The sequence below is a fragment of the Ursus maritimus genome, unplaced genomic scaffold, assembly GCF_017311325.1.
Source record: "Ursus maritimus isolate PB19 unplaced genomic scaffold, ASM1731132v1 scaffold_16, whole genome shotgun sequence".
NCBI lineage: Eukaryota > Metazoa > Chordata > Mammalia > Carnivora > Ursidae > Ursus > Ursus maritimus.
The window spans coordinates 48,706,159-48,729,371 of record NW_024424008.1 but is presented as its reverse complement, the minus strand read 5'-3'; the positions used below and the strand labels follow the sequence as shown (position 1 = coordinate 48,729,371).

The 23,213-nt window shown below is 57.0% G+C and overlaps 3 protein-coding genes across 6 annotated transcripts; 2 read left to right on the top strand and 1 right to left on the bottom strand.

Annotated features, from left to right (window-relative positions):
* The first annotated feature begins 1,905 nt into the window (after window positions 1–1,905).
* On the top strand, window positions 1,906–13,084 carry NLRX1 (NLR family member X1). 2 transcript variants are annotated; one of them, XM_008689981.2, is made up of 10 exons: window positions 1,906–2,546; window positions 3,695–3,822; window positions 4,377–4,446; window positions 4,912–5,000; window positions 5,571–6,190; window positions 6,582–7,403; window positions 9,940–10,535; window positions 10,755–10,841; window positions 11,541–11,792; window positions 12,230–13,084. In XM_008689981.2, exons 2-10 carry the CDS (start codon window positions 3,753–3,755, stop codon window positions 12,549–12,551), a joined length of 2,928 nt encoding a protein of 975 aa, XP_008688203.1. In that variant the 5' UTR covers window positions 1,906–2,546; window positions 3,695–3,752; the 3' UTR covers window positions 12,552–13,084. The 2 variants fall into 2 exon arrangements, with proteins under 2 accessions (XP_008688203.1, XP_040487067.1); XM_040631133.1 differs by having other exon boundaries at window positions 1,912–2,053.
* A 162-nt stretch (window positions 13,085–13,246) lies between these two features.
* PDZD3 (PDZ domain containing 3) lies at window positions 13,247–18,041 on the top strand. 2 transcript variants are annotated; one of them, XR_005835065.1, is made up of 11 exons: window positions 13,247–13,601; window positions 13,983–14,022; window positions 14,173–14,246; window positions 14,577–14,788; window positions 15,060–15,249; window positions 15,346–15,482; window positions 15,721–15,925; window positions 16,114–16,310; window positions 16,409–16,610; window positions 16,780–16,980; window positions 17,220–18,041. XR_005835065.1 is itself a non-coding variant. In XM_008689976.2 (11 exons), exons 1-11 carry the CDS (start codon window positions 13,586–13,588, stop codon window positions 17,247–17,249), a joined length of 1,530 nt encoding a protein of 509 aa, XP_008688198.1. In that variant the 5' UTR covers window positions 13,255–13,585; the 3' UTR covers window positions 17,250–18,041. The 2 variants fall into 2 exon arrangements, 1 of the variants encoding a protein (XP_008688198.1); XM_008689976.2 differs by having other exon boundaries at window positions 13,255–13,601; window positions 16,409–16,636.
* Window positions 18,042–18,132: 91 nt separating this feature from the next.
* On the bottom strand, window positions 18,133–22,953 carry CCDC153 (coiled-coil domain containing 153). Of its 2 annotated transcripts, none has more exons than XM_008689979.2 (6): window positions 22,345–22,953; window positions 21,838–21,903; window positions 21,329–21,448; window positions 20,696–20,788; window positions 19,356–19,486; window positions 18,133–19,070 (listed from the first exon to the last, which is right to left on the bottom strand). In XM_008689979.2, the coding sequence occupies exons 1-6, from the start codon at window positions 22,445–22,447 to the stop codon at window positions 19,026–19,028; spliced, it is 558 nt and encodes a 185-aa protein (XP_008688201.1). In that variant the 5' UTR covers window positions 22,448–22,953; the 3' UTR covers window positions 18,133–19,025. The 2 variants fall into 2 exon arrangements, with proteins under 2 accessions (XP_008688201.1, XP_008688200.1); XM_008689978.2 differs by having other exon boundaries at window positions 18,133–19,056; window positions 22,345–22,946.
* Window positions 22,954–23,213: the final 260 nt, after the last annotated feature.

The following is a 23,213-nucleotide window of genomic DNA, read 5'->3' as shown; positions in this document are numbered from 1 at the left end:
CTCCCTGAGCGCCAGCCCTTCCCAGACTCAGAGATCACTTCCTTCCATGCAGCCACCTTCTGTGTCAGGGCCTGTGTGAGGGGCTGGGGGACAGGGATGATTCAGGCCATTCTCCATGCTATGGGTCTATGGGACCGGGGGCCCCATCTTGAGGTCAGACGACAGAGCACATGCCCACAGCGTGACTCATGGTACTTCTGTCTGCAAAAGGCCAGCCAAATTATATGTTATTAATAAAGCCTCCATGCCTGTCATAGCCACTGGAGGCAGGGAGGGGAACAGCCTGCTCTGAGCCATGTCTGGTAACTGCAGCTGGGGGCCTGTCTGCCGCACGTGGCTAGGGAAGCGGAGTGAAGCTAGAAGACCTCCAGGTCTGAAATGTCATCCCTGAGGCTCCGTTCATAGCGTTGCTCTACCTCCCCTCCCCTCCCCTCCCCTCATCCCATTCTAGTCCCCTTTTGGAGCTTCTCTTAAAATGAAAACGTGCCTTTCCCCCTATTGTCTGGAAATGCCCTTCCCTTCCCAGACTTATTTTTTTTTTAAGATTTTATTTATTTATTCGACAGAGACAGCCAGCGAGAGAGGGAACACAAGCAGGGGGAGTGGGAGAGGAAGAAGCAGGCTCCCAGGGGAGGAGACTGATGTGGGGCTCGATCCCAGAACACCGGGATCACGCCCTGAGCTGAAGGCAGATGCTTAACCAGCTGAGCCACCCAGGTACCCCCTGCCCAGACTTATTTAAGATCCAATTCAAATGTCGCCTCATCTGCCAGAGTCAGTAACTTTCTCTCCCAGCCTTTCCAAAGGCTTCCATCAGCCTCTGAAGGACCATCATGTGGGCTACCTGGAGGGGAGCTATGGTCTGGTGCCTGCATGCCTTGTTCTGGTTGCTCAGTACGAACTCAGTAAATGGACATGCCTTCAAGTGTAAATGAAATATCAACTCTGTCTTCAGTCTGGATGGAGAGTAGAGATCACAAAGCCCTTTTCTCAGCCCTGCCCCGAGGTGCCTCTCAATGGCTTCCCCATTGCACACCTCTGTTCAGTGCACATTGCACACCTATGTTTGCCTGTGGGGCGTGCCCTGGCTGTGGGCGGTGGGTGGCTGTTCCATTGGTGACGTGGGCCTTGGGTGTGCCCTGTGTGGAAGCAGGGGGATGAGGGTGAGGGCTTTGGGGACCAGGAAGCCCCAGGGCTAGGCCATGACTGGGTGACAGACGAGAAGAGCAGGTTGGGTGGGAACTAGCTCTCAGCCCTCATTCCTGCTCCTTTCTTGGTCAAAGTGACCAGAAGCCACCCACAGAGGTCTGGGGTCTGAAGAGCGCCGGGAACAGAGGGAGGACCCAACAAGGCTTTGACTCAGATCTCTGCCAGGAGGTAGGCTGAGCAGGTGAAGCGGCACAGGGGGAAGAATGCCCTGGGGACCGGCAAGTGCCTCAGGAGCGGCCGGGGTGTGGGCGAGGTGGGAAGACCCAGGCCGGGACTTCTGGTTGCGGCCCTGCCACTTCCTCTTGGGTCAACCCGCGCGAGTCAGGTCACCCCTGTGCGCCGCAGCTCCTCCATCTGCACAATGGGCAGAACCGCGAGCCCCGCCCGGATGGGGAGGTACCGGCCGGCACTGGCGCGTGGTCACCTGCAGAGGGCGGTCGGCGCGGCGGGGCCCGCCCGGATGGAGGGCCGCGGCCACGGAGGGCGGGCGCGACTCAGGGGCTGGCCCGGGAAGGCCCCGCCCCGGGCCTGCTCGCGGCGGATCCCGGCTCCGGTCGCCGTCCCGTTCCTCCGCTGGCCGCCAGCGCCCGGGCCGTCCTCCCCGCTGTCCACGGCCGGGGTCGGCTGCCGGGGCGGGCAGGGCTCGGCGCAGGCGGGCTGGGCGGGCGGGACGCGCCGAGCGGGGGCCTCTGGGAGGAAGCGAGAGACGCCGGCAGTCGCGGGTGAAGGCCCAGCCGGCTCCGTCGCCGCTCGCCTCTCGCCCCCGACCGGGCCGCTGCTCTGGGCGCTTGTGCTGCGGGGAGTTCGCCCCCGGACCCGGAGGACCGAGCGGGTGCACTGAGCGGTGGGCATGCCAGCCGCCTCCCCCCTTGGGCTCCGAAGCCAACGGGAACGGGGAGAGCTGTTGGGGACCCAGTTTGTGTGTGTGTGTGTGGGGGGGAGCTGTGGACCCGTGGGAGCACAGCCCCTGCACCCTTCCCGCGGAGCCCCCTCCTTTCCTCTTGGGCCCGCAGAGCTGGGGTGATCTTTGGAAATTGCCCTCACCACCCCCCCCACCCGCGCCGCGAGTCCCATCTTGAGGCAGTGGCCCTGCAGCCGGTTTGATCCCACTGAGCTGATTTTCCCGAGCTTTCTCAGATTCCCAGGGTCCTCTCTGCACCTTTCTCCAGCCCCTGGGACCTCTGCTCCGAGCCCCAGCCCCTTCACTGGTTGGCGCTGCTGGGGGGGTGGGCTCCGGGCAGCCGATTTTCCCAGAGCCTGTCCGCGCTTAAGGAGCCACGTCTTAGCGGAGACCAGGTGCCAAACCAGGAGCCAAACGTGGACCAGGCGCGCTCCATGTAAGGGGCATCAGGAGAGACTTCCCGGGAGAGGGGGCCTTTGATCAGGATCTTAAAAGATTGTGTAGCATTCTGATAGGGGAGTAAGGCCATTCCAAGCCGAAGAAAGTGTGTGAACAAAGGAAAGTGTGAGCACGAATTTGGTGAGCCTGGCAAATGTGGTAGAGGTTGGGGGCAAACTCCAAAAAATAGCTTGTGTGGGCGGGCCAGGGGTTTGGACTCTACAGGTAACCTAGGATTTTAGGGAGGTGATTGGTGGCTGGGATGAGGGCTTGGAACGGGGGTGGGGTGAGACTGAAGGCAGAGGTGGGGAAGGAGAAGGAGGGTCCCCAGAAGTCCACAGAGGGTCTGAGGTAGCACGGGAGGGGCATAGGGACCATGCAATAGGACCAGGCCGGCAAAGCCCTGAGAGGAGGAATCAGTAGGACTGTTTCAACTGTATGAAGGAGGGGAGAAAGAGTTTGAAGACCAAGAGGTCAGGTTCCCAGTATAAACGTGTGGTTGGGAAGATATGCAGTAAAGTAACTAAAAGGGGAGGGGGGAGAGAAGTGTATGGGTAAAGGCTGAAGCAGGGGCAGGATAGCCATATGGAGATGTCAAGTAGGAAGTTCATTCTTTATTTATTATTTATGCCAACCTCAAAGGCAGCTGAGATAAAAGTCACAGAGAAGATAAGATGATAAAATCATTAAAACTCAGCTAACAGGACCTGATAGCTGGGGGGAAAAACACAGAGGAGAGTGGATAATTGTTACTTGAAAATGTAGGTTCAGAAAAGCCATTGAAAATGAACACAGGACTCATCTGAGCTTTCTGGCAGCCAAGCAAAAAAAAAAAAAAAAAAAAAGGACACCTAAATAAAGCAGCTGTGCACTAGGGCTGGGACTCAGAAGAAAAGTACCTGTGAAGGCTCGGGGGAGAGTCAGAGGTGGTAGGAGATAAAATGGCATCCGTCACGTGGGGGATATAGGAGAGCGAGTCAATCGGAAGGCCAGCCAGGCGGGGACTTTGGTATTGATGACATTTAAGGAAGGGCTGATGCTCCCGGAGGAGGAAGGCCTTTCTGTGACCTGTGCAGGGAGGTAGTGGTGGGAAGTGTGTGTGTGTGTGTGTGTGTGTGTGTGCCCTTCACACAAGTCTTCTTGCAGGGGAACAGGATAGAAGGTGGCGTGCTAAGTGCCCTGGGCTCTGACCTTCTTCCCTACCATGAGGTGGGGCCGCCATTTGCCCAGGACCTCTTGGGGCTCTGGTCTGGGAGCAGCGCTCCAGTCAGCAGGTGAGCAGGAAGCAGGGGTTTCTGTTTCTACCTCTCCTCTCAGAGTCCAGATAGTGTCTCCAAGAGAGCAGGGATCCAGACACCAGGTGTTCTAGCCCTGGCTCTGCGATTCACACGCTATTGGCCTTGGGCAAGTCACCTCACCTCCCTGAGGTTTCCTTTTTCCCATCCTAAACTAAGGGAGTCAAGCTAGATAATCTTTGAGGGTCCGTGTAGCTACATGAAGTCTAGGATCACTTGTCTGATTTCATTTTGCATTCAACAAATATTTATTAAGTGCGTGCCATGTGCCAGAACTTGTGCTAAGTTCTAAGTATGTAATGATAAACAAAAACAGGTGTGGTCCCTGCTCTCATGGAGGGGGGTGGGGCAGAAACGGGTGTTAATCAGACAATCACACAATGAGATAAAATTGCGTAGTAACTGCTACAAAGGGGCAGTACGTGATGCGAGAGAACAAATAACAGATTTGATGTAGACGTGAAGTCTGTATGTTGGTGGGGAAATGTGATGGCAGCTGGATGTAATTTCTTTCTTCCCCTTTCTCTCTGTAGATGAACGAATCCCCTTCCTGATCCACTGGAGTTGGCCCCTTAAAGGGAAACTTCCCCTTGGGCTCCCTAGGTGAGGCCTTGGAGTCATGCCTTACAACACATCTAGGCACAGCAGAGTAGCCTGGGAAGGGTCAGGACTTGGAGACAGCTTGACCCCCCCCCCCCGGGGTGAGGTTGTTTTTCTGGGATGAGGAGGGTACAAAGTCAGCTACCAGGCCTCAGACAAAGTTGGTTTACTTTATCTACAGGACAAGTGACAGTGGGCAGCCAGAGGGAGGATCTGTGGGGGAAGTGGGTGGAGCCTGGTGGTAGCCGGCCTGAGTTCCAGGCAGGCAGTCAGCAGAGCAGGGAGTGAGACCTCAGTCCCTGGGAAGGGTGTGAGAATCAGACAAGGCTCTCAACTTGGGTGTCGAGGGTCAGGGCTAGATCTCAGGAAGCTAGAAGTCCAGCAAGTCAGACGGGCCTGGACTCTGAGCCTGTCCAGAGTCTGAGCCCAGTCGCCAAGCCCCAGCTCATCCCCTCTCCTTGTTCTCAGGGCCTTTATACGTCACCGCGGAAGCTCAGCAGGCAGTCGTCCTCCGTCCAGAAGCCATGGACAGTTGTTCCAGGGCATCTCTGCATGTGGTAAAGGGACGGACTGCTCAGTCGGCCTGAGGGGGGGCCGGCTGGGATCCCAGGGGAGGGGGGATTGGGAGGTGGGGAGCTGGGTCTGGAGGGAGAAGCAGGCAGGAAGAAGGAGGCACAGAGGATCCACTGCCATCATCTGTCCGTGGGCAAAGCCTACCCCGTTGCCCCATTGTCCACCTGTCCATGTCTGCCTTCCTGCAACACTTGTGCAGTGCGCACTCACCACGCTCACCACGTACAAAGCACTGGGAGGGATATAGCATCCCTACCCTCAACAAACCGGGTCTACTAGTCAAGTGGAGATTGTGCACACACAACCACACAACCGTTCAACCAGGTTGGGCGTCACTTGTCTCGTGGCTCGCCCCTTTCTGCCATAGGGGTTCCAAACTTTCTGGAGAGTCTGTTGTCTGAGAGAGTCCTATATACATAGCACTGTCCTGGGTCTCCGTATCCTGGCGCCGCATCTTGCTCTGCGGCCTGACCCTACCACCGCCCTGGCCAGCCCTAAGCTCCTGCATCTTCCAGCCCCTTTCCTTGACCTGTTCCCCGTACCTTCCCATCCAGAAGCTGTTCAGCGCCACCGCCAGAATCTGGCAGAGTGGTTCAGCCGGCTGCCCAGAGAAGAGCGCCAGTTCGGCCCAACCTTTGCACTGGACACAGTCCACGTAGACCCTGTGATCCGCGAGAGCACCCCGGATGAGCTGCTTCGCCCACCGACACAGCTGGCCCTGGAGCACCAGCACCCCGTGGCCGGGCTCCCCCCGCTGGCCCTGTCTCAGCTCTTTGACCCTGATGCCTGTGGGCGCCGGGTGCAGACAGTGGTGCTGTACGGGACAGTGGGCACGGGGAAGAGCACGCTGGTGCGCAAGATGGTCCTGGACTGGTGTTACGGGCGGTTGCCGGCCTTCGAGCTGCTCATCCCCTTCTCCTGTGAGGACCTGTCCTCCCTGGGCTCTGCCCCAGCCTCCTTGTGCCAGCTCGTGGCTCAGCGCTACACGTCCCTGAAGGAGAGCCTGCCTCTGATGGCTGCTGCTGGGTCTCGCCTGCTCTTTGTGCTCCACGGCTTGGAGCGGCTCAACCTTGACTTCCGGTTAGCGGGAACGGGGCTTTGCAGTGACCCCGAGGAGCCAGAGGCGCCAGCTGCCATCGTTGTCAACCTGCTGCGCAAATACATGCTGCCCGAGGTGAGCGGACTCCCGCCCCACCCTGCCGCTGCTGCCCCTAACTTGTCCCCTCAGGACTTTGGTGTCCCCAGCCCACGCGGTTATTGGTGTGGGCGTGCAGGCTATTTCAGACCTGCCCCTCCACGTCCTAGCTGTGTGTCTTTGAGCGAGTCACTAACTTCCCCAAGCTCTGTCTCCTTCTCTCCTGGAGCCATCCCGATCCAGTGAAATCCTGACTGGGAAGCACTTGGCACGGGCCCTGGGTCACAGCGGGGGCTCAGTCATAGTTAGAACGATCATGCTCAACCTCGTCCTCGGACGCTCGGTGTTCATCGGTGTTCAGGGGCTCTCTGGGGAGTGAGGCAATCAGGACACGAAGGTCCTTCTTAACCCTCAACCCTGCGCTCCCCAGGCCAGCATTCTGGTGACTACCCGGCCCTCTGCCATCGGCCGAATCCCCAGCAAGTACGTGGGCCGCTATGGCGAGATCTGTGGCTTCTCCGATACCAACCTGCAGAAGCTCTACTTCCAGCTCCGCCTCAACCAGCCGGACTGCGGGTATGGAGCCGGGGGTGCGGGTGTCTCGGCCACACCAGCTCAGCGTGACAGCCTGGTGCAGATGCTCTCCCGCAACCTGGAGGGGCACCACCAGATCACCGCCGCCTGCTTCTTGCCCTCCTACTGCTGGCTCGTGTGTGCCACCTTGCACTTCCTGCATGCCCCCACGCCGCCCGGGCAGACCCTCACGAGCATTTACACTAGCTTCCTGCGGCTCAACTTCAGCGGGGAGATGCTGGACAGCACCGACCCCTCCAAGTTGTCCCTCATGGCCTATGCAGCCCGAACCATGGGCAAGTTGGCCTACGAGGGGGTGGCCTCCCGCAAGACCTACTTCTCTGAAGAGGACGTCCGCGGCTGCCTGGAAGCTGGCCTCAAGACGGAAGAAGAGTTCCAGCTGCTGCACGTGTTCCGCCGGGATGCCCTGCGGTTTTTCCTGGCCCCGTGTGTGGAACAAGATCACCGGGGCACCTTTGTGTTCACTGTGCCCGCCATGCAGGAGTACCTGGCCGCCCTCTACATCGTGCTGGGTTTGCGGAAGACGACTCTGCAGCGGGTGGGCAAGGAGGTGGCCGAGCTCGTGGGCCGTGTGGGGGAGGACGTCAGTCTGGTCCTGGGCATCGTGGCCAAGCTTCTACCCTTGCGAGCCCTGCCTCTGCTCTTCAACCTGCTCAAGGTAACAGCCCCAGCACCCCGGGCTCTCAGCACCCCCAGATTCCCCCTTCACCCCTTGCTCCTTCCCCGGGAGGCAACTGCTCCTTCCTGCATAGCTGTGAATCGTCTTCTTGACTCTGGTTTGAGATTTGGGCAATCTGGCTTTTTGTGGGATTGAGACACAAGGGAGAAGGGAGGGGGACAGAGAAACCACAGGCTGGGCAGGGCTTGAAGACAGGGAGGAGGATGTGACGGTGCAGGGCCTTTAATCACAATCCTGTGACCCTAATGACGATTGTCTTTTTGTCTCTTCTTCTCCTCTTTGTGGGTGGGAGGCAGGAGTCGCTACAGTTGGGGGTCTGGCCTCTGCTTTGCAGGCCCAGAAACGCCACTGTATCTGTTCCCCCAGAGGTGGTTAGACTCTGGGAATGATGACTCATCCTAATGAAATCACCAGAGACAAGTTTATAAAGCAGATGCCGTTTTATTCATTTATACCAGGAGGATAAATGGCCTTGGTAATTGACTTAGGATGGTGCAGGCCTGCTCCAGAATCCCAATTACAGGCCTGAGGACTATGTTGGGAGAGGACGGATGCGCTAGGTTTTAGAGGGAAGGAAGGAGGCACCCTCTGGTGAGGTCTATCAGGTGCTTCGTAAATGAAATATTGTGATTCCTTTTTAGAAAAAGAAACTGAGGCTCACAGGGGCTAAGTAATTTGTCCAAGGTCACTCAGATAGTGGAATAGCTGGGGTCTGACCCCAGGTTTTGTGATTCCAGACCCCATGCTCTCTCTGCCAAACTTTCCTGGTGTATGATGGGTATTTCCGTTAAGCTCTGGTGCCTTGCCAGCTAAGCCTGGTCCTCTCTAGGAAAGTTTCGGTATCTCGTCTTGGGAGGGAGAGCTCTGCTCGGTGTGGCAAATTTTTAACAAGTTTTCTTTTTTATAGGCAGCAAAGCACAGGGGTTAGGAATAAGGATTCAGGAATCCAGCTGTGTGGGTTCGAATCCAGGCTCTGCCCCTTACCAACAGTGTGATCTTGGACAAGTTACTTAACCTCTCTGCGCCTCCAAGTCCTTATCTGTTAAATGGGGATAATACAGTCTATAGCATGGACCTCATATGAGGATTAAATATATTCATTCTCAGGACCTGGCACATAGTAAGTTCTATTTAAAGGCTTATTAAACATGAAAAACAGGCTCAGGCGGCCTACCCCTTCTCCCACCATTGCCTCAGACTGGGGGGGGGGCCTGGGAGGGTGATGGCCGTTGTCGAGGCCAGCCCACCCCTTTGCAGATGGGCTTGCTTGCTCTGGATTACAGTGAGAGGCAGTGGTCATCGACAGGGCTCACCTGATGGTTAGCACCGCAGCTCCGAGCCCTCTGGGAGGGAGGGTTGCCCAGCAGAGGACCAGTCCCATCTGTTGCTTCAGCCTATTGACTCAGCTTCACAGGGTGACATTTCCTCATCTTGTCACCAGGTGACTGTTGAGAGAGAAGCACTTGAAACTCCATGGCAGGAACCTCACCTATAAAAAGTGAAAAACAACAAAACCAGTCATTAGAGAAGGTGCCACAGAATAGCCTCGTAGCTCCTTGCCAGAGGTCTGGCCCCCTTCTTGCCTTGCAGCCCCAGTGTGAGGCCGGGAGCCCAGGTCCCAAACTGCCCAAACACTGATTTCTCCAGCAAATATTTGAGCCCCTGCTGTGTGCCAGGCACTGTGTTAGATTCTGAGGAAGAAACAATGAACAGAACCCCAGTTTCTGCCCTTTCTGGTCCTCCGGTAGGAACACAAACAGGTCTCCATAACCACGTAATTTCAAATTGTGGTAAGTGCCTGGAAAGCAAAGGTCCAGGTGCTGTGAAAGTGTGTAAGTGGGGGAGCTGGTTTGGGCGGGGAGAATAGGGAAAACCTCTCTGCAGGAAGGGCATTTAATCTGATCCCTGGAGGACTGATTAGCCGGGAGAATTGGGAGGGGTGGCACCCCAGGAAGAGAGTACAGCTTTAAAGGAAGAGAACTGGTACTGTCAAAAAATCCTAATAATGAGAAAAGTCTAAAGCACAGAAGCAGAGTGCATGCGTGTGAGAGCTCTGTAGATGGAGGCAGCGTGGCCGGCAGGGGCCAGATCCTGCAGGGCCTTGAAGGTCAGTCCTTGTTGCTGGGATGACCATGGTGGTGTGGAGGATGGGGATGTCTTGGCAGTGCCTAGCCCCCCTAGCCCAGTACCAAACAAAATGCAAAGCAGATGCTAATTCCTTCCCACCACTGGGCTTGCAAATGTAGGGGGTGTTTGGGAAAAAGAATCTCCTAAGGGCCCGAGTGTATGACACAAGGGTTTCGAGGGCTGAGTCTGGAAAGGTCAAAATGGGACCAAATCATGACACGTTTTCTATTCCACATGGGCAGCGGGGAGCCCTGGCAGGTGCTGCAGGGGGGCAGTAGTATGATCAAACGATGCTGCGGGTTTGAGAGGGGTGGCGAGGCCAGAGCGGGCAGGGAGAAGGCTGAGCGGGTGCGCGAGGCTGCAGCCCCTTCCCTGCGCGCTCTCCCAGGTGGTGCCGCGAGTGTTTGGGCGCATAGTGGGTAAGAGCCGCGAGGCGGTGGCCCAGGCCATGGTGCTGGAGATGTTCCGAGAGGAGGATTACTACAACGACGACGTCCTGGACCAGATGGGTGCCAGTATCCTGGGCGTGGAGGGCCCACGGCGGCACCCGGACGAGCCTCCCGACGACGAGGTCTTTGAGCTCTTCCCCATGTTCATGGGGGGGCTTCTCTCTGCGCACAACCGGGCCGTGCTGGCTCAGCTCGGCTGTCCCATCAAGACCCTGGATGCCCTGGAGAATGCCCAGGCCATCAAGAAGAAGCTGGGCAAGCTGGGCCGGCAGGTGCTGCCCCCGTCCGAGCTCCTCGACCACCTCTTCTTCCACTACGAGTTCCAGAATCAACGCTTCTCCGCCGAGGTGCTCAGCTCCCTGCACCAGCTCAACCTGGCGGGTGTGCGCATGACGCCCCTGAAATGCGCGGTGGTGGCGGCCGTGCTGGGCAGTGGAGGGCGTGCCCTGGACGAGGTGAACTTGGCCTCCTGTCAGCTGGACCCTGCCGGGCTGCACACACTCATGCCCGTCTTCCTGCGTGCCCGCAAGCTGGGGTGAGGACCTGTCTTCGGGCACGGCTATGAAGGGTGAAGGGGCGGAAGGAGAAGGTGCTAGGGAGACCAAAGGTGGGGAGGAAGGAGCAGGGGCTGGGAGGAAGAAGTGGTGTGTGTGGAGGTGATGAGCAATGGGAGGGAGGGCGCAGTGGGTGGGCAGGCTCCATGCTGAGCTCCTTCCTTGCTTCTCCCCTCCCCTCCGGCCACCTGCTGTTCCAGCTTGCAACTCAACAGCCTGGGCCCTGAAGCCTGCGGGGTCCTCCGGGACCTGCTGCTGCATGACCAATGCCAAATGACCACCCTGCGGTGAGTGTTTCGGGAGGGGGGCTGCAGGGAGGTTCTGGCCTGGTGGCCAGCTGAGGTCAAGGGGAGCCCACACCTGGCGCTGGCCCACCCATGCTATGGTAAAGGGGGTGGGAGCCTAGACCCCGGCCTGCCCCCTCCCCAGGTCCAGTACAAGCAGCAGGGTAGACGAACGATGCTACCAGAATAGGTGCTCGGAAAGCCTCTCAAGTGGCTAAAACCAGCATGGGTGGGGGGGAATAATACCCAGGCCGGTTGCCTGGCAACAGTGCCACTGATGTCCTCCCAGAATGTTCCCTGTCACCTTGCAAGGATGACCCTAATGCTGGGCGCTCAGTAGATGCTTCCAGAGTGCTGACTGATTGACTAGGAGCCCAGAAGCCTGGTTGGAGGAGCGGGAGGGCCCAGGGGCAGGGACGTGTGGGGGGTAGGGGGGAAGGTGAGAAAAGGAGGAAGAGGAGAAATAGTAACAGTGAAGAGAGGGGAGTCAAGGGAGGAGGAGAAGCCGGCTCCCGCCCTGCTCTCCCTCCCCTGCAGTGCGCCACACCCCCTGCTTCTTCCTTCTCTTCTCCTGGGCTGCATTTCTTTGTGTCCCGGCTCGCCTCCACCCCAGGCTGTGTGTCCTTTGGGTCCAAGCCCCGATGCCTTCTGCAGGGGCATCTCCCATAGGCCCTCATAACCTCGGGGTGCTTGTGACTGTAGGCTGTCCAACAACCCGCTGACGGCGGCTGGTGTGGCCCTGCTGGTGGAGGGGCTGGCGGGGAACAGCTCACTGACACATCTGTCCCTGTTGCACACGGGCCTCGGGGACGAGGGCCTGCAGCTGCTGGCTGCCCAGCTGGACCGTAATCGACAGCTACAGGAGCTGAACGTGGCCTACAATGGTGCTGGCGACACGGCGGCCCTGGCCCTGGCCCAAGCTGCCAGGGACCACCCTTCCTTGGAGCTGCTGCAGTAAGTCTGGTCCCTGGGCCCATCGCCCCACCCCGCCAGGAAGCTCTTCCCAGCCCTTCGGCTCTCCCTCCCTGTCTCCACTGTGTTTTTCCTACTGTAGGGCCTGTCCTCTATCCCTGCCTTCTCACGGATCTTCATGGACCGGCTGCTGAACCAACCCATCCCTCTGTGATTGGCCTTTACCCTGTCCTGGTCCCCTACTACCATTTCTCTTAGGGTCCTGGTGGTGTTCTTCCTGTCCCTGGTCCTGCTGAATTCAGGTGGCCTCCCTGCCTCCTGTCGACCCCCACCCTCTGTCTCTGGCTCACTACAGACACTTGCCCCATCACATTCCGTAGCCAGGGGATGAGTTATGAGAATTCCCCTCTCCATCCATCACCCTCTGCCCTCTGTCTTAGGGCTCAGCTGAGTGCATCTTCTCTTCTTTTTCCTTCTAGCCTCTACTTCAATGAGCTGAGCTCAGAGGGGCGCCAGGCCCTGCGGGACTTGGGGGGCACTGCTAAAGGGGGTGCTCGGGTCGTGGTGTCACTGACAGAGGGGACAGCTGTATCGGAGTACTGGTCGGTGATCCTTAGTGAAGTTCAGCGGAACCTCAACAGCTGGGATTGGGGCCGCGTCCGGTGCCACCTTGACCTTCTGCTTCGTGATCTGGAAGACAGCCGAGGGGCCACCCTTAACCCGTGGCGCAAGGCCCAGCTGCTGCGAGTGGAGGGTGAGGTCAGGGCCCTCCTGGAGCAGCTGGGAGGCCCGGGAAGCTGAAGCTGGGGCAGCAGTCACCTAGCTTGTGACCCCTGGCCCCAAGATCCTTCCCCTTGTGGCCTCCTGCTTTGCACTACTACTTCCAGGAGGGCAGGAGGTAAAGAGATGTGCACACAGGTGTCCCATGTCCATCTATGGCTCCCAAGTGTGGAATTTCCAGGGTCATGGAACAGGTCTCCTCCCCATTCCGCGAGGAGGACTGAGAAAGAGTCCCTCACGTGGCATTTTGGCCGCCGGTTGCCCTGTGGCACCACCAACCTTGCCTCTCTCCTCTCGGGAGCCTCTGATTGAGCCACCAGGGGGCGCACTTCTTAAGATGCCTTTGCCAAAGGTGCGGCTGTCCCCCGTGCTGGAGGGCCTGCCCCTTCTGCCCTGCTGCTTATCAGAGGTCGCCGTGGATGCCCGCAGCCACTTTCCTCTCACGCTGGTGCCTTCTCCCCCCCTCACGTCCCCTTCCTCACCACCATACGTGTGCTTGGTGGTCCGAGGGCAATGTGCACTGCCTTGCTTCCATTAAAAAGCTGTGTCTTCCACCTCCTGTGTCCTCCTCCTTGCCTGGTGCTTTCAAGAAAGGGTACTGTTTTTGGTCATTCTGGTAAACTACTGACCACTTTCTGTCGCAGGTGGTTCTCGGGCACTAGGTTCAGAGGCAGTGAGGGCCGAGGGGGTGGGGGCATGAACAAGATCCTGCGGGAGGGAGGGAAGCCATGCTGGGCCATCGACTCCTGTCACCTTTTCCAACATACTTATCCCAGGCTCGGAATTACAGTGACCAGAAGCAATCTGCCTTTGTCTGCCCAGAGCAGAAGCCGGGACAGCAGCCGAGTCTCTGGAGGAAGTCTGGGGCCCTGGAATGGGGGCAGGAGGAATGTGCAGACTTCCCCAGAGGATAAGACTGTCCTCCCGTTAACCATTACCCCACTGCTTCTAAGGCAGTGTCTTTAAGGAGGCGGGCCGTGGCGGGGTAGGTGGGAGGGTCAGCTGGTTTTGATGAACCTTGTCCCCACCCTGAGCTCCGGGTCGCCGGTCCAGCTATGGAGGCAGCTACAGGTAGGAGGCCAGGAGGAATCTTCAGGTGGGAGCTCTAGGGCAGGGAGAGGACAGACTGGGAGGTGGAGGCTTCAGGGACCAGGGTGAACTTGATGTTGAAGCTTGGAGCCCTGAGGCAAATAGACCCAAGTTAGGAGAGAAGAGGTGAGTGGCTAGGTCTGTCTTCCTGGTCCACGCCCTGTCCTGATACGATCAGATTTCTGTGCCAGGGACTAGGAGAAGGGAAGGGAGATGAAGGGGGATGGTCCTTTTGGAGCAGAATGGAGGGGGCAAGTCCTGAGTGTGGGGGTTCCCCTAAGTCCTTTTAGTTAATGACAGTGGAAGAGGAGTTGGGGTAGGGAGAGAACGTGCCCCTCCTCCCCTCATCTCTTCTTCACACAGCAGGTCTTCGGGACACAGCCTCCTTAAGGCAGTTAACTTGGTAAGTGCCCTGCTGGGAAGGGTTGGGGCAAGGGGCGGAGGGAATCCAAGGTGGGGAGGCTCTTCAGCTGCCATTTGCACCTCAAGTAGAGGCCAGGACCAGAGTCCAGGTGTCAGCTCGCTCCTACCTGCATCCCTCGCCTCCTTGCAGGAAGTTTGAGTTTAACCCACAGTGGGGCATTGATAATCCTGTCCTCTCTCTGGCTGAAGACTACGACCCCTCTGGTAACCCCCTTGCCCTGGGCAACCGTTCCCTTTCCCCAGAGATGCCACAGCTCCTCATGGCCTCCCATCTCCTTGGTAACCACTCCACTCTGCCTCCCTCTGATAACAGCCTTGGTGGGGACTAACTATGTGGAGGTAGGGGGGGTTGGCTGTTTTCTTTTATCCCTGCCACTCTGCCCACATGGTATGTGGCCTCACCGCCCAACCCTGACTGGGTAGAAGCCTGCCCGGTGCCCTAGCCCAAGGGCAGGGTGGGCCAGGCCAAGGTGACTTGTACTTGGGCTGTGTCCCCTCCCCTCCCCCTCTTCTGTTGCCCATCTCCCCCTCTAGATCTCTGGAGCCTGCCACGGCCTCGTTTCTGTCTGCTGAGCAAGGAGGAAGGCAGGGGGTTTGGCTTCCACCTGCAGCAGGAGCTGGGCAGGCCTGGGCCTGTGGTGTGCAGGGTGGAGCCAGGCACCTCTGCTCAGTCCCAGGGTCTTCGGGAAGGGGACCGGATCCTGGGGGTGAACGACCATGTGGTGGAGTGTGAAGGCTATGCTGAGGTGAGGCTGGGCTGGGGGACTCCCTGCGGGATGGAGGGATGCTCCGCAGCGCCTCAGGGAGAGAGAAGCCGGGTGGGCCCCTCCCTGGACATACGGGGCAGTACCCAAGCCTTGACCTCCCCCACCTCCCAGGATCTAGGGCTGTCCAGGTGGGAGTGGTTGGGTGAAGGCATGTAGAGAGCTGGCTCCTGGGTGGAACGTGCGGGTTGCAGGGAGGGGGAGTGGGCAAGAGGGGCTGGCCCTAACCTCACCCCGCGTGCGCTCTGTGTAGGTGGTTCGCCGCATCCGGGCCAGCGGTCCTCGGGTGCTGCTGACGGTTCTGGCACAGCACGTGCATGACGTGGCTCGAGCTCAGCAGGGCAACAGGGCCCACCTCTGTCCTCCTCTCGGCCCGGGGGTCCGGCCCCGACTCTGCCACGTCGTGAGAGACAAGGGTGGCTTTGGCTTCAGTGTCACCTACAGTGAGCTTAGAGGCCGGGCAGGGAGGTCAACAGGGGCATCTCAGCCCTGTTCTGGGCAGCCAGCAGACCGAAACTTGCTTTTTTTTTGGCTTCCAGGCCATCGGGGTCCTTTCTGGCTGGTGCTGAGTACTGGAGGAGCAGCCGAGCGGGCAGGGGTGCCCCCTGGGGCCCGGCTGCTAGAAGTGAACGGGGTCTGCGTGGAGAAGTTCACTTACAATCAACTCAGCAAGAAGGTATGGCTGTCCCTTTCCCCATTCCCTCACCCACCTGGGCCCCGGGGCCTTGCCTCAGGCAGCCAGTTCCTTCCCCAAGTGCCTCATCTCCGAATTTGACCTTGTATCTACCTCCTGCCATCCTTCCCTTTATAGTTGGTCCTAGGTTCTGCTCTCCCCCACCCTTCCCGCCTCCTTCCTGGGGCTCTGTCCTCCCTACCCAGGTGCTTGATGCTGATGCCCCGCTGGGTCCCCACAGCTTTGGCAGAGTGGAGAGCAAGTGACCCTGCTGGTGGCAGGACCAGAGGTGGAGGCCCAGTGTCGCCAGCTGGGAATGCCCCTGGCTGCGCCCCTGGCCGAGGGCTGGGCACTGCCCACCAAGCCCCGCTGTCTGCACCTAAAGAAAGGGCCCCAGGGCTTTGGGTTCCTGCTTCGTGAGGAGAAAGGTCTTGACGGTCGCCCCGGTGAGTGGGAGTCCCAGAGACGGGGAGGGAAGGTGTGTCTTGGGGGTGGGCACACATGTGCACAGAATACCCCAGCCCTGAGTCTCCTCCAGCGTCCCCCTTGGGTCAGTCCCGCCACTTGCCTGCAGTGGCCTGGGCTGGCGCTCGGGTTAGCTGGGGGAGGAGCGATGAGGATGTTTGTGTCCCAGGACAGTTCCTCTGGGAGGTGGACCCAGGACTGCCAGCTGAGAAAGCCGGGATGCAGGCTGGGGACCGGCTGGTGGCTGTGGCTGGGGAGAGTGTGGAGGGGCTGGGCCATGAGGAGACCGTGTCCAGGATCCGGGCGCAGGGCTCCTGTGTCTCCCTCATTGTTGTCGACCCTAAGACTGACCGCTTCTTCAGCATGGTGCGAGCGGAGGGGGGGGTGCTGGAGTGTGGGCAGGAATAGAGCAGGGCTCAGGTGGAGGGAGATGCTACAGGTCTGTTCTACCCACCTCCTTCCAGGTTCGCTTGTCTCCGCTTCTCTTCTTGGAGAGCACAGAGGCTCCTGCCTCTCCCCAGGAAACCTGCTCGGCCTCTCTGGTTGAAACCAAGGACCTACCCGTTGAAGACACAGCCATGCCTCTTGACCCAGGTGGCTCCCGCCAGTGCTCCCTGTACCCTGGGCCTGGTGGTGGCTACGGCTTCCGACTTAGCTGTGTGGCCGGTGAGCCTTGCATCTTCATCTCCCAGGTGACTTATGGCCCATGAACCTTGGATCTTTCTAATCATTTGTCTCCTGATGAGCCTTCATCTGCTTCCCTCCCAAGGTCTTAGAATATCCAGCAACTTTTCCATGGTATCCCATGTTCTGTCACCCCTCTCCTTGCCACCAGGTAACCCTAGGAGGCTCAGCTGCCCGGGCAGGGCTGCAGATGGGAGATGTGATTCTGGAGGTGAACGGGTATCCCGTGGGTGGAGAGAATGACCTGGAAAAGCTTCAGCAGCTGGCCGAGGCTGAGCCACCCCTCCACCTGAAGCTGGCGGCGAGGTCTTGCCAGGGTTCGGAAGCCTGCAATCCCCCTGGGTGTGGAGAGGTAAGGAAGAAGAGACAGATTGACGGTGAGCAGCCAGAGAAGGATAGAGGGCGTCCGAGAGGAGAGCTACAGAGTGAAGCAGTGTGGGGCATGCGGGTCGGGACGTTAGGCCATGGTAGGTGGGGACAGAAGGCCCCATGGAACTAGCGGCTATTACTGGGCGTTGCAGTATAAGTGGGGGCAGGGAAAAGAAACTCTTCTCGTCCTTGAATGACCTTCTCTCTTCTCTCTCTGCTCAGGACTGGGCTCCAGCATCAGAGCTGCTGTAGTTCTCTCCTGCTTGGCACTGATTTGCCCAGTGGCCTTCCTGTCTTCACTGTCCTGCTTGCAATGATAGGAGCTGAGAAGCTCTCTTTAAGCCAGAAGGGACAGCTCTAGGATTCTGGACACTTCCAATCACAGGTCTCCCTCCCTTCCCTTGGGCCCGCCTCCCAGAAGAAGGTGTGGCCAGCGGCCTTAGGCAGGCCCTGTAGGGGGAGGTCTGCCCTCTGCTTCCAGAGGGAGTCGTAGAGGAGCTTTGGGAGTTGTGTTCCCATGGATGAGTGCTGTGATTTTGTGATTTATAATAAATTACACCCCTTCCTGGCACAGAGCTCCTAGAACCCTTGGAATTTCCTAAGTAGTAGGAGTGATAAAGATGTCTTCTTTTATTCATAACGAGCCCCTTTCAACCACACCTAACTGTGTTAAGGAAGTGACTTTTGGAAAACACCTAAGGATGGGGGACTGTTAGGCAGGGGAACCAACCGTGTGATTAGAGGGTTGGAACTTTCAGCCCCACCCCACCCCCATGCTGGACCTCCTGGGAGGGGAGAGGTGCTGGAGGTTGAATTAATCACCAGGGACCAATGGTGTCATTGATCATGCCTCCATAGTGAAGCCTCCATAAAAAAAAGGATGGAGTTCCGAGAGCTTCCGGGTTGCGAATCACGTGGAGGTGCTGGGAGGGTGGCACCCCCCCAAGAGGGCATGGAGTTTCCATGCTAGTGCCTTGCCCTTGGCATACTTGCCATCTGGCTCTTCCTGAGTTGTGTCCTTCATAATAAACTGGTAAACCAGCAGGTAAACTGTTTTTCTGAATGCCGTGAGCCACTCTAACAAATGAGGGAACCCAAGGAGGGGGTCGCAGGGGCCTTTGTTTCTCGGCCAGTGGGTCAGAAGCACAGGTAGCAAGCTGGACTTGACACTGGTGTTTGAAGTGCGGACAGTCTTGTGGGACTGAGCCCATGGCCTATGGGATCGGATGCTCTCTTCGCATCAGGAGTGCCAGAATTGAGTTAGATTGTAAGATACCAGCTGGTGTCCACAGAGCTGTTAGAGAATTGCTTGGTGGGGGAACCACCCCCCTCCCCCCACACCACATACACACACACACACACACACACACACACACACACACATGGCCGGAAGTGAAATAGTACTGGGAGTTTTGTCGTAAAAATAGAGGAGGAACACAGAGTTTTCCCTTTATAGGTGAACTATGGGGCTGGCTAGGATTGTCCCAGATACAATTTACTCTGGGCATGACTCCTGGACTCTCGCATATATTGCATGAATTTGGAGACCAGTTACACCTTCCCTCTGTAGGCACATTAGGATTGTGGGGGCTGGTGCCTGGTCACTGTTGGTCTATTATAGAAATGGCCTTGCCCCCACAAATCTGGCTGCCTGTGTTGGCTGGGTGGGGGTAGGGAATGGTGATTTGAAGGGACCAAAACAGCCCAGACTCAAGGCATGGGGCCCAGTTTCTCTAAGAGAGGAGTTGAGAGTTTGTCAAATTCCTCTCCTTCGGTCTTCAGGGTAATGGGTCAGCCCAGAACCAACGTGCCCCCAGAGAGACACTCATATCTGCCAAAAAGCCACAGACCACAGTTCTGTTGAGTTCTACACCAAGACAGCTTTATTGCTGGGGCCTCCAAGAGCCCCAGAGACTAGCGGCTTACAGCTTCAAAGATCCAGGGGGTTGAGTCCAAACTGGCAGAGCTGCTCCTTGTACTTGGCGTGAAGTCTCAGCATAGCCCCATCCCACTGAGGTTTGACGGCTCTCAGCTTGGCCAAGAGTCGGTCCAGGCTGCCCTACAGACACCAAGCTTCAGGCCCCAGGAAGGGAGAGGGTAGAGTGAGGGGTGCCCCAGGTCGGTCTGTAAGCTTTCTTCACCAGTGTCTTCTTCAAGTTCTTACTCTTACTAAGTAGCATGCTTGTATCCCCCCCGGCTGTCTGCCCTCAACACCGAGCAGGGTTCCCTGTGGACATGCTGCTTCTCCTTCCCCCTGACCTATCACTGATGACAGTGATAGCGTGAACTGGTTGGCGTCTGGGGGGATGGGGGAATGCCTGGTGCTAGGGTGGTTGGGCTTCCAATGGTGGTGCTTACATGTAAGATTTCCTCATACTTGGCCTCCATGTCTGCCACGTGGGCCCGGAGCTGAGCCAGAGTCTGGTCCCGCTCTCCGAGGGCCCGCTCAGCCTCTCGCCGTGCAGTCTCAGCCTCCCTCTGGCACGTCTCTGCGGGGCAGGACGGAAGGATGAAGGGGACTGCAGAGTGACGCTCTACCTGTGAACAGAGTCTCCAAAGGCACCTGGAAAGCAGACCTTGAATGGGATCATTCCAGACTCTGCCCCCTACCGCCAGGGTCATCAATTTCCCCACAGTCCATATAAAGAAGAGACGTATACCATTAAGGTACCACAGAAAGAGGAATGGGCTTGGGACAAGGGATGTGGGTCCAAAGTCTGGTTGTCAGTTACTTACTACCTGTGTAACCTTGGGCATGCCTCTCTCTGAGACTCAGTTTCTTCATCTTTAAAGACAGATTGATACAAACCTTACAGGCTGACTGTGAGTTGAATGTGAAAATGTATGGGAAAATACCTGGTATATACAGGAGGTGCTCCATAAATGCTGATTGAATTTAAATTTGAGATAAGGCAAGGATTAAGAAAGGAATTCAGGGTCTGCATGACAGATAAGCAACTCTTGGGTATCTGTAGCTAAACTGAGGCTATTTTAGGGGCACCTGGCTGACTTGGTCAGTAGAGCCTGCGACTCTTGATCTCAGGGTCATGATTTCGAGCCCCACGTTGGGTGTGGCACCTACTAAAAAAAAAAAAAAGAAAGAAAGAAAGAAAGAAAGAAAGAAAGAAAGAAAGAAAGAAAGAAAGAAAGAAAGAAACCGAGGCTATTTTAGGTTAAGAAAACTTTGAGACCACAATTGTGAAAGATCTTATGTGCCATGCTAAGATAGTTCAACTCTATCCTGTAGCCAAGAGAGAAAGGAAAAACTTCCTGTTCTTTACATTTTTGCTTATCTGGAAGGTTCGTTCCTTTATTTAGCAATAATTATGTCGGACTTGGCATGCACTCGGCACTGAAGACATGAAAGTAAATAAATATCTTTCCTTAGTTTCATTGTAAAAATCAGCCAGGAGGGAATATGTTTTCCTCATGACAGACATGGCAGGGGTGGGGAGAAAGATCCGGATTTGGAGAGACCATCGAGAGAGGGAGCTGGGGTGAGAGACTCAGGTCTGCTTTGGTTACATTGTAGAGATTTTTGCCATCTTGAACCCTCTGCTCCAATCCTCTGTGGTGGGAGAGTCAGTGGGGAAACTGGTCCAAGAGCCTAGGGAAGGACCATCTTCCGTCCACCCCTGCAGGCTGGACCTTGTCAGTGCCCCTTGGAGAGAAAGGGCTTGGGGGGTGGGGAAGCCTACCCAGCTGCTCCCGAAGGCCCGTCACTTCTTCCTCCAGCTGCCTGCTGCGGGTCTCCGTTTCCTTCTGCAGGGCCCGGCACTGACGACTCATCTCTGTGGTGGGGGCAGAGGGTGACCAGGGACCCGGGTGTGGATGGAGCAGTGGAGAAAGGAAGGGAAGTTGTGGGTGGGGAAGGGCCTGCTTGGCCCAGTGGGACAGGAGCATAACGGCCTCCTCGGTTCTCGTGATTCCCAGAAGCTGGAAGAGTCTGAACACCTGGGGAAGAGCTAGGAAACCACACCCCTTCCCCTTTCCAGCTCCAGACCCGGATTCTAGCCCTTCTCCCCACTCACTCCCATGGCACAAATGAGACAAAGGCCATGGAATTTTTTGTAATCCACATTACAGGAGATGCTTTTTGTAATCCACAAAGCACATGGCATCGGGCATCCTGGAAGGTTCCTGCCCAGGATCCCAGAGGCCTTCCTTTGGATCCTTCATGCCCCTGCCTGATTCATGCCAAGCTGGCGGGAATGTTGAGGTTAGGCTTGGCAGATAGAAGTCCTCGGTTCCCTTCCTTGCGTCTTCTGGCCCTCTTGGTTGTCCTCTTCCAGGCCCCTGTCTCCTGCCCATCTGCCCAACCAACCACACACCTGCATAGATGGCCTTGCCCTCACTTCGGGCCTCCTCCAACTCAGCCTCCAGCACTTGCAGCCTCCGCTTCAGCTGCTCTTCAGAAGCTTTGGCCCGGCGGGCCTCATCCCTCCGCAGAGCTGTAAAAAGTCCCAGAGCAGTCCTCACAACTGGGATCCCACTGAATCAGGCCCCGCGGGCTGGATAGACTCTGCCCACCTCTGGGAACCTGGTGACAGATTCCCAACCTCTCATTCTCTCTCTGGGTTGGTTGGTTGGTTTTTCCCCTAGAATCCCATGAGCTCTTCTTTGCATGGAAGGAAAAACACCATGTTCTGCTTATAAATAATAGATATCCTCACCCACCCTCACTGCCCACCCCTTCCTCACAATGCCAATTCTTTCTCCACCAGGGGATGGGGGAGAGGTCAGATCAGCCTCCTGCCACAGTTCCAACTGTCCAAGCCTCCAGGATGCAAAATGCCCCATTGCCCCACCTCTGTTATCCCAGACCTTACACCCTTCTTACCCAAGTGGTCTTGGAGCAGCTCCTTCTCCAGCACTGCCCGCCTGTGCGTGGACTTGGCCTCCACATCTGCTCTGGCAAGTTGGCAAAGCCTCAGCTTACCATGATCTCAGCCTTCCTCGTGTCTCCCCATCCTCATCCCATACCCTGGACTTTCTTCCTGCAGCTCTGAGGGCCTCTAAAGAAGGGATCTCTGATGGCAGAGTCTACCGAGTTCACCCCTGTGTCCCGGCTGCCCAGCACAGAGCAGATACTCGGAGTTTGGGTGATGAATGTATTAAGGAAGGCACAGAGCCAGAAGGGTGCCACAGAGGGGGTGCACACTGATTTCCCCAGTTTCCCAGCTCCATGGAACCTGGCGGGGGGTGGGGGAAGACATGCAGGGGGAGGGTCATGAAAGCTCCATCTTGTCATGCAGAGGGCTACATTCTCTCTGGAGCACCTCTGCTTGGTCTCCAAGCCAGAGTATGGAGAAGCAGGAGGCACTCATCTCCAGCTGCCCCGACTCACCAGCACCTGCCTTCTCTTTCTTCTTCTGGGCCCCAGTTTTCTTCCCTTTTTCTTTGGTCTTGGATGGCATCTCCTTGCTGTCCTGGGGAGGGAGAGGACTCATATTTAAGCCTGGACATGGGGCTCTTTCCTGACCTCTAGACTGAAGCAGGAGTCCCAGGAGAGTTAGTCTCCAAGTCTATCTCTTATACTTTCTGGAAGCTTCCATTCTGGGTCTCCTGGGAACCTTAGGCAAGGCTAGGGTGTGGGGAGGGTGGAGCTGTTTCTTTCTATTAGTCAGGTTCTATGGGCAGAAATCATTCCTCTCAATCCTCTTTCAGAGAAAATAAATCTCAGTACTTGTCCCTTCCCTCTTCCCCTCATCCTTACCCTGCCTCTTCCTACCTGTAGGATCCTCTCTGGCCTCTGTTGTGTCTCCCTGTGGGGTGACCCACTCATGAGGAGGGGCAGAGTAAAGGCCCAACCAGCTGGGAGCCCGAGGAGGAGCCTGGGTTCTGGGAGCCAATCCAGGGTGACAAATTTCCTTCGAGGGCAGGACTGAGAACTGCACTGTTGGGTTTCTGGAGACCGAATGTTGTCCAGGTAACTGGGAAACATGGAGCTCATAGACAGGTGGAATGTGCCAAGTACAAAGCTTAAAATAGCAAGATCCCTGAGGGTCGCTTCTCTTCTTATCCCTAAATCCCAAATGTAGTTTGAGGAGAAAGGGCTTTGGAGCTGGTTAGCTATGCTTCATTTCCACGTAGCAGTGCTTGAAGTCTGGAGACTTACAAATTACAGATTTATATATCTGATATGATGCTGTTATGCTGAGACAGAGGAAAAGGGCTGACAGTAGCCATGTTAGGCGATTTACGTGCCTAGGGCTC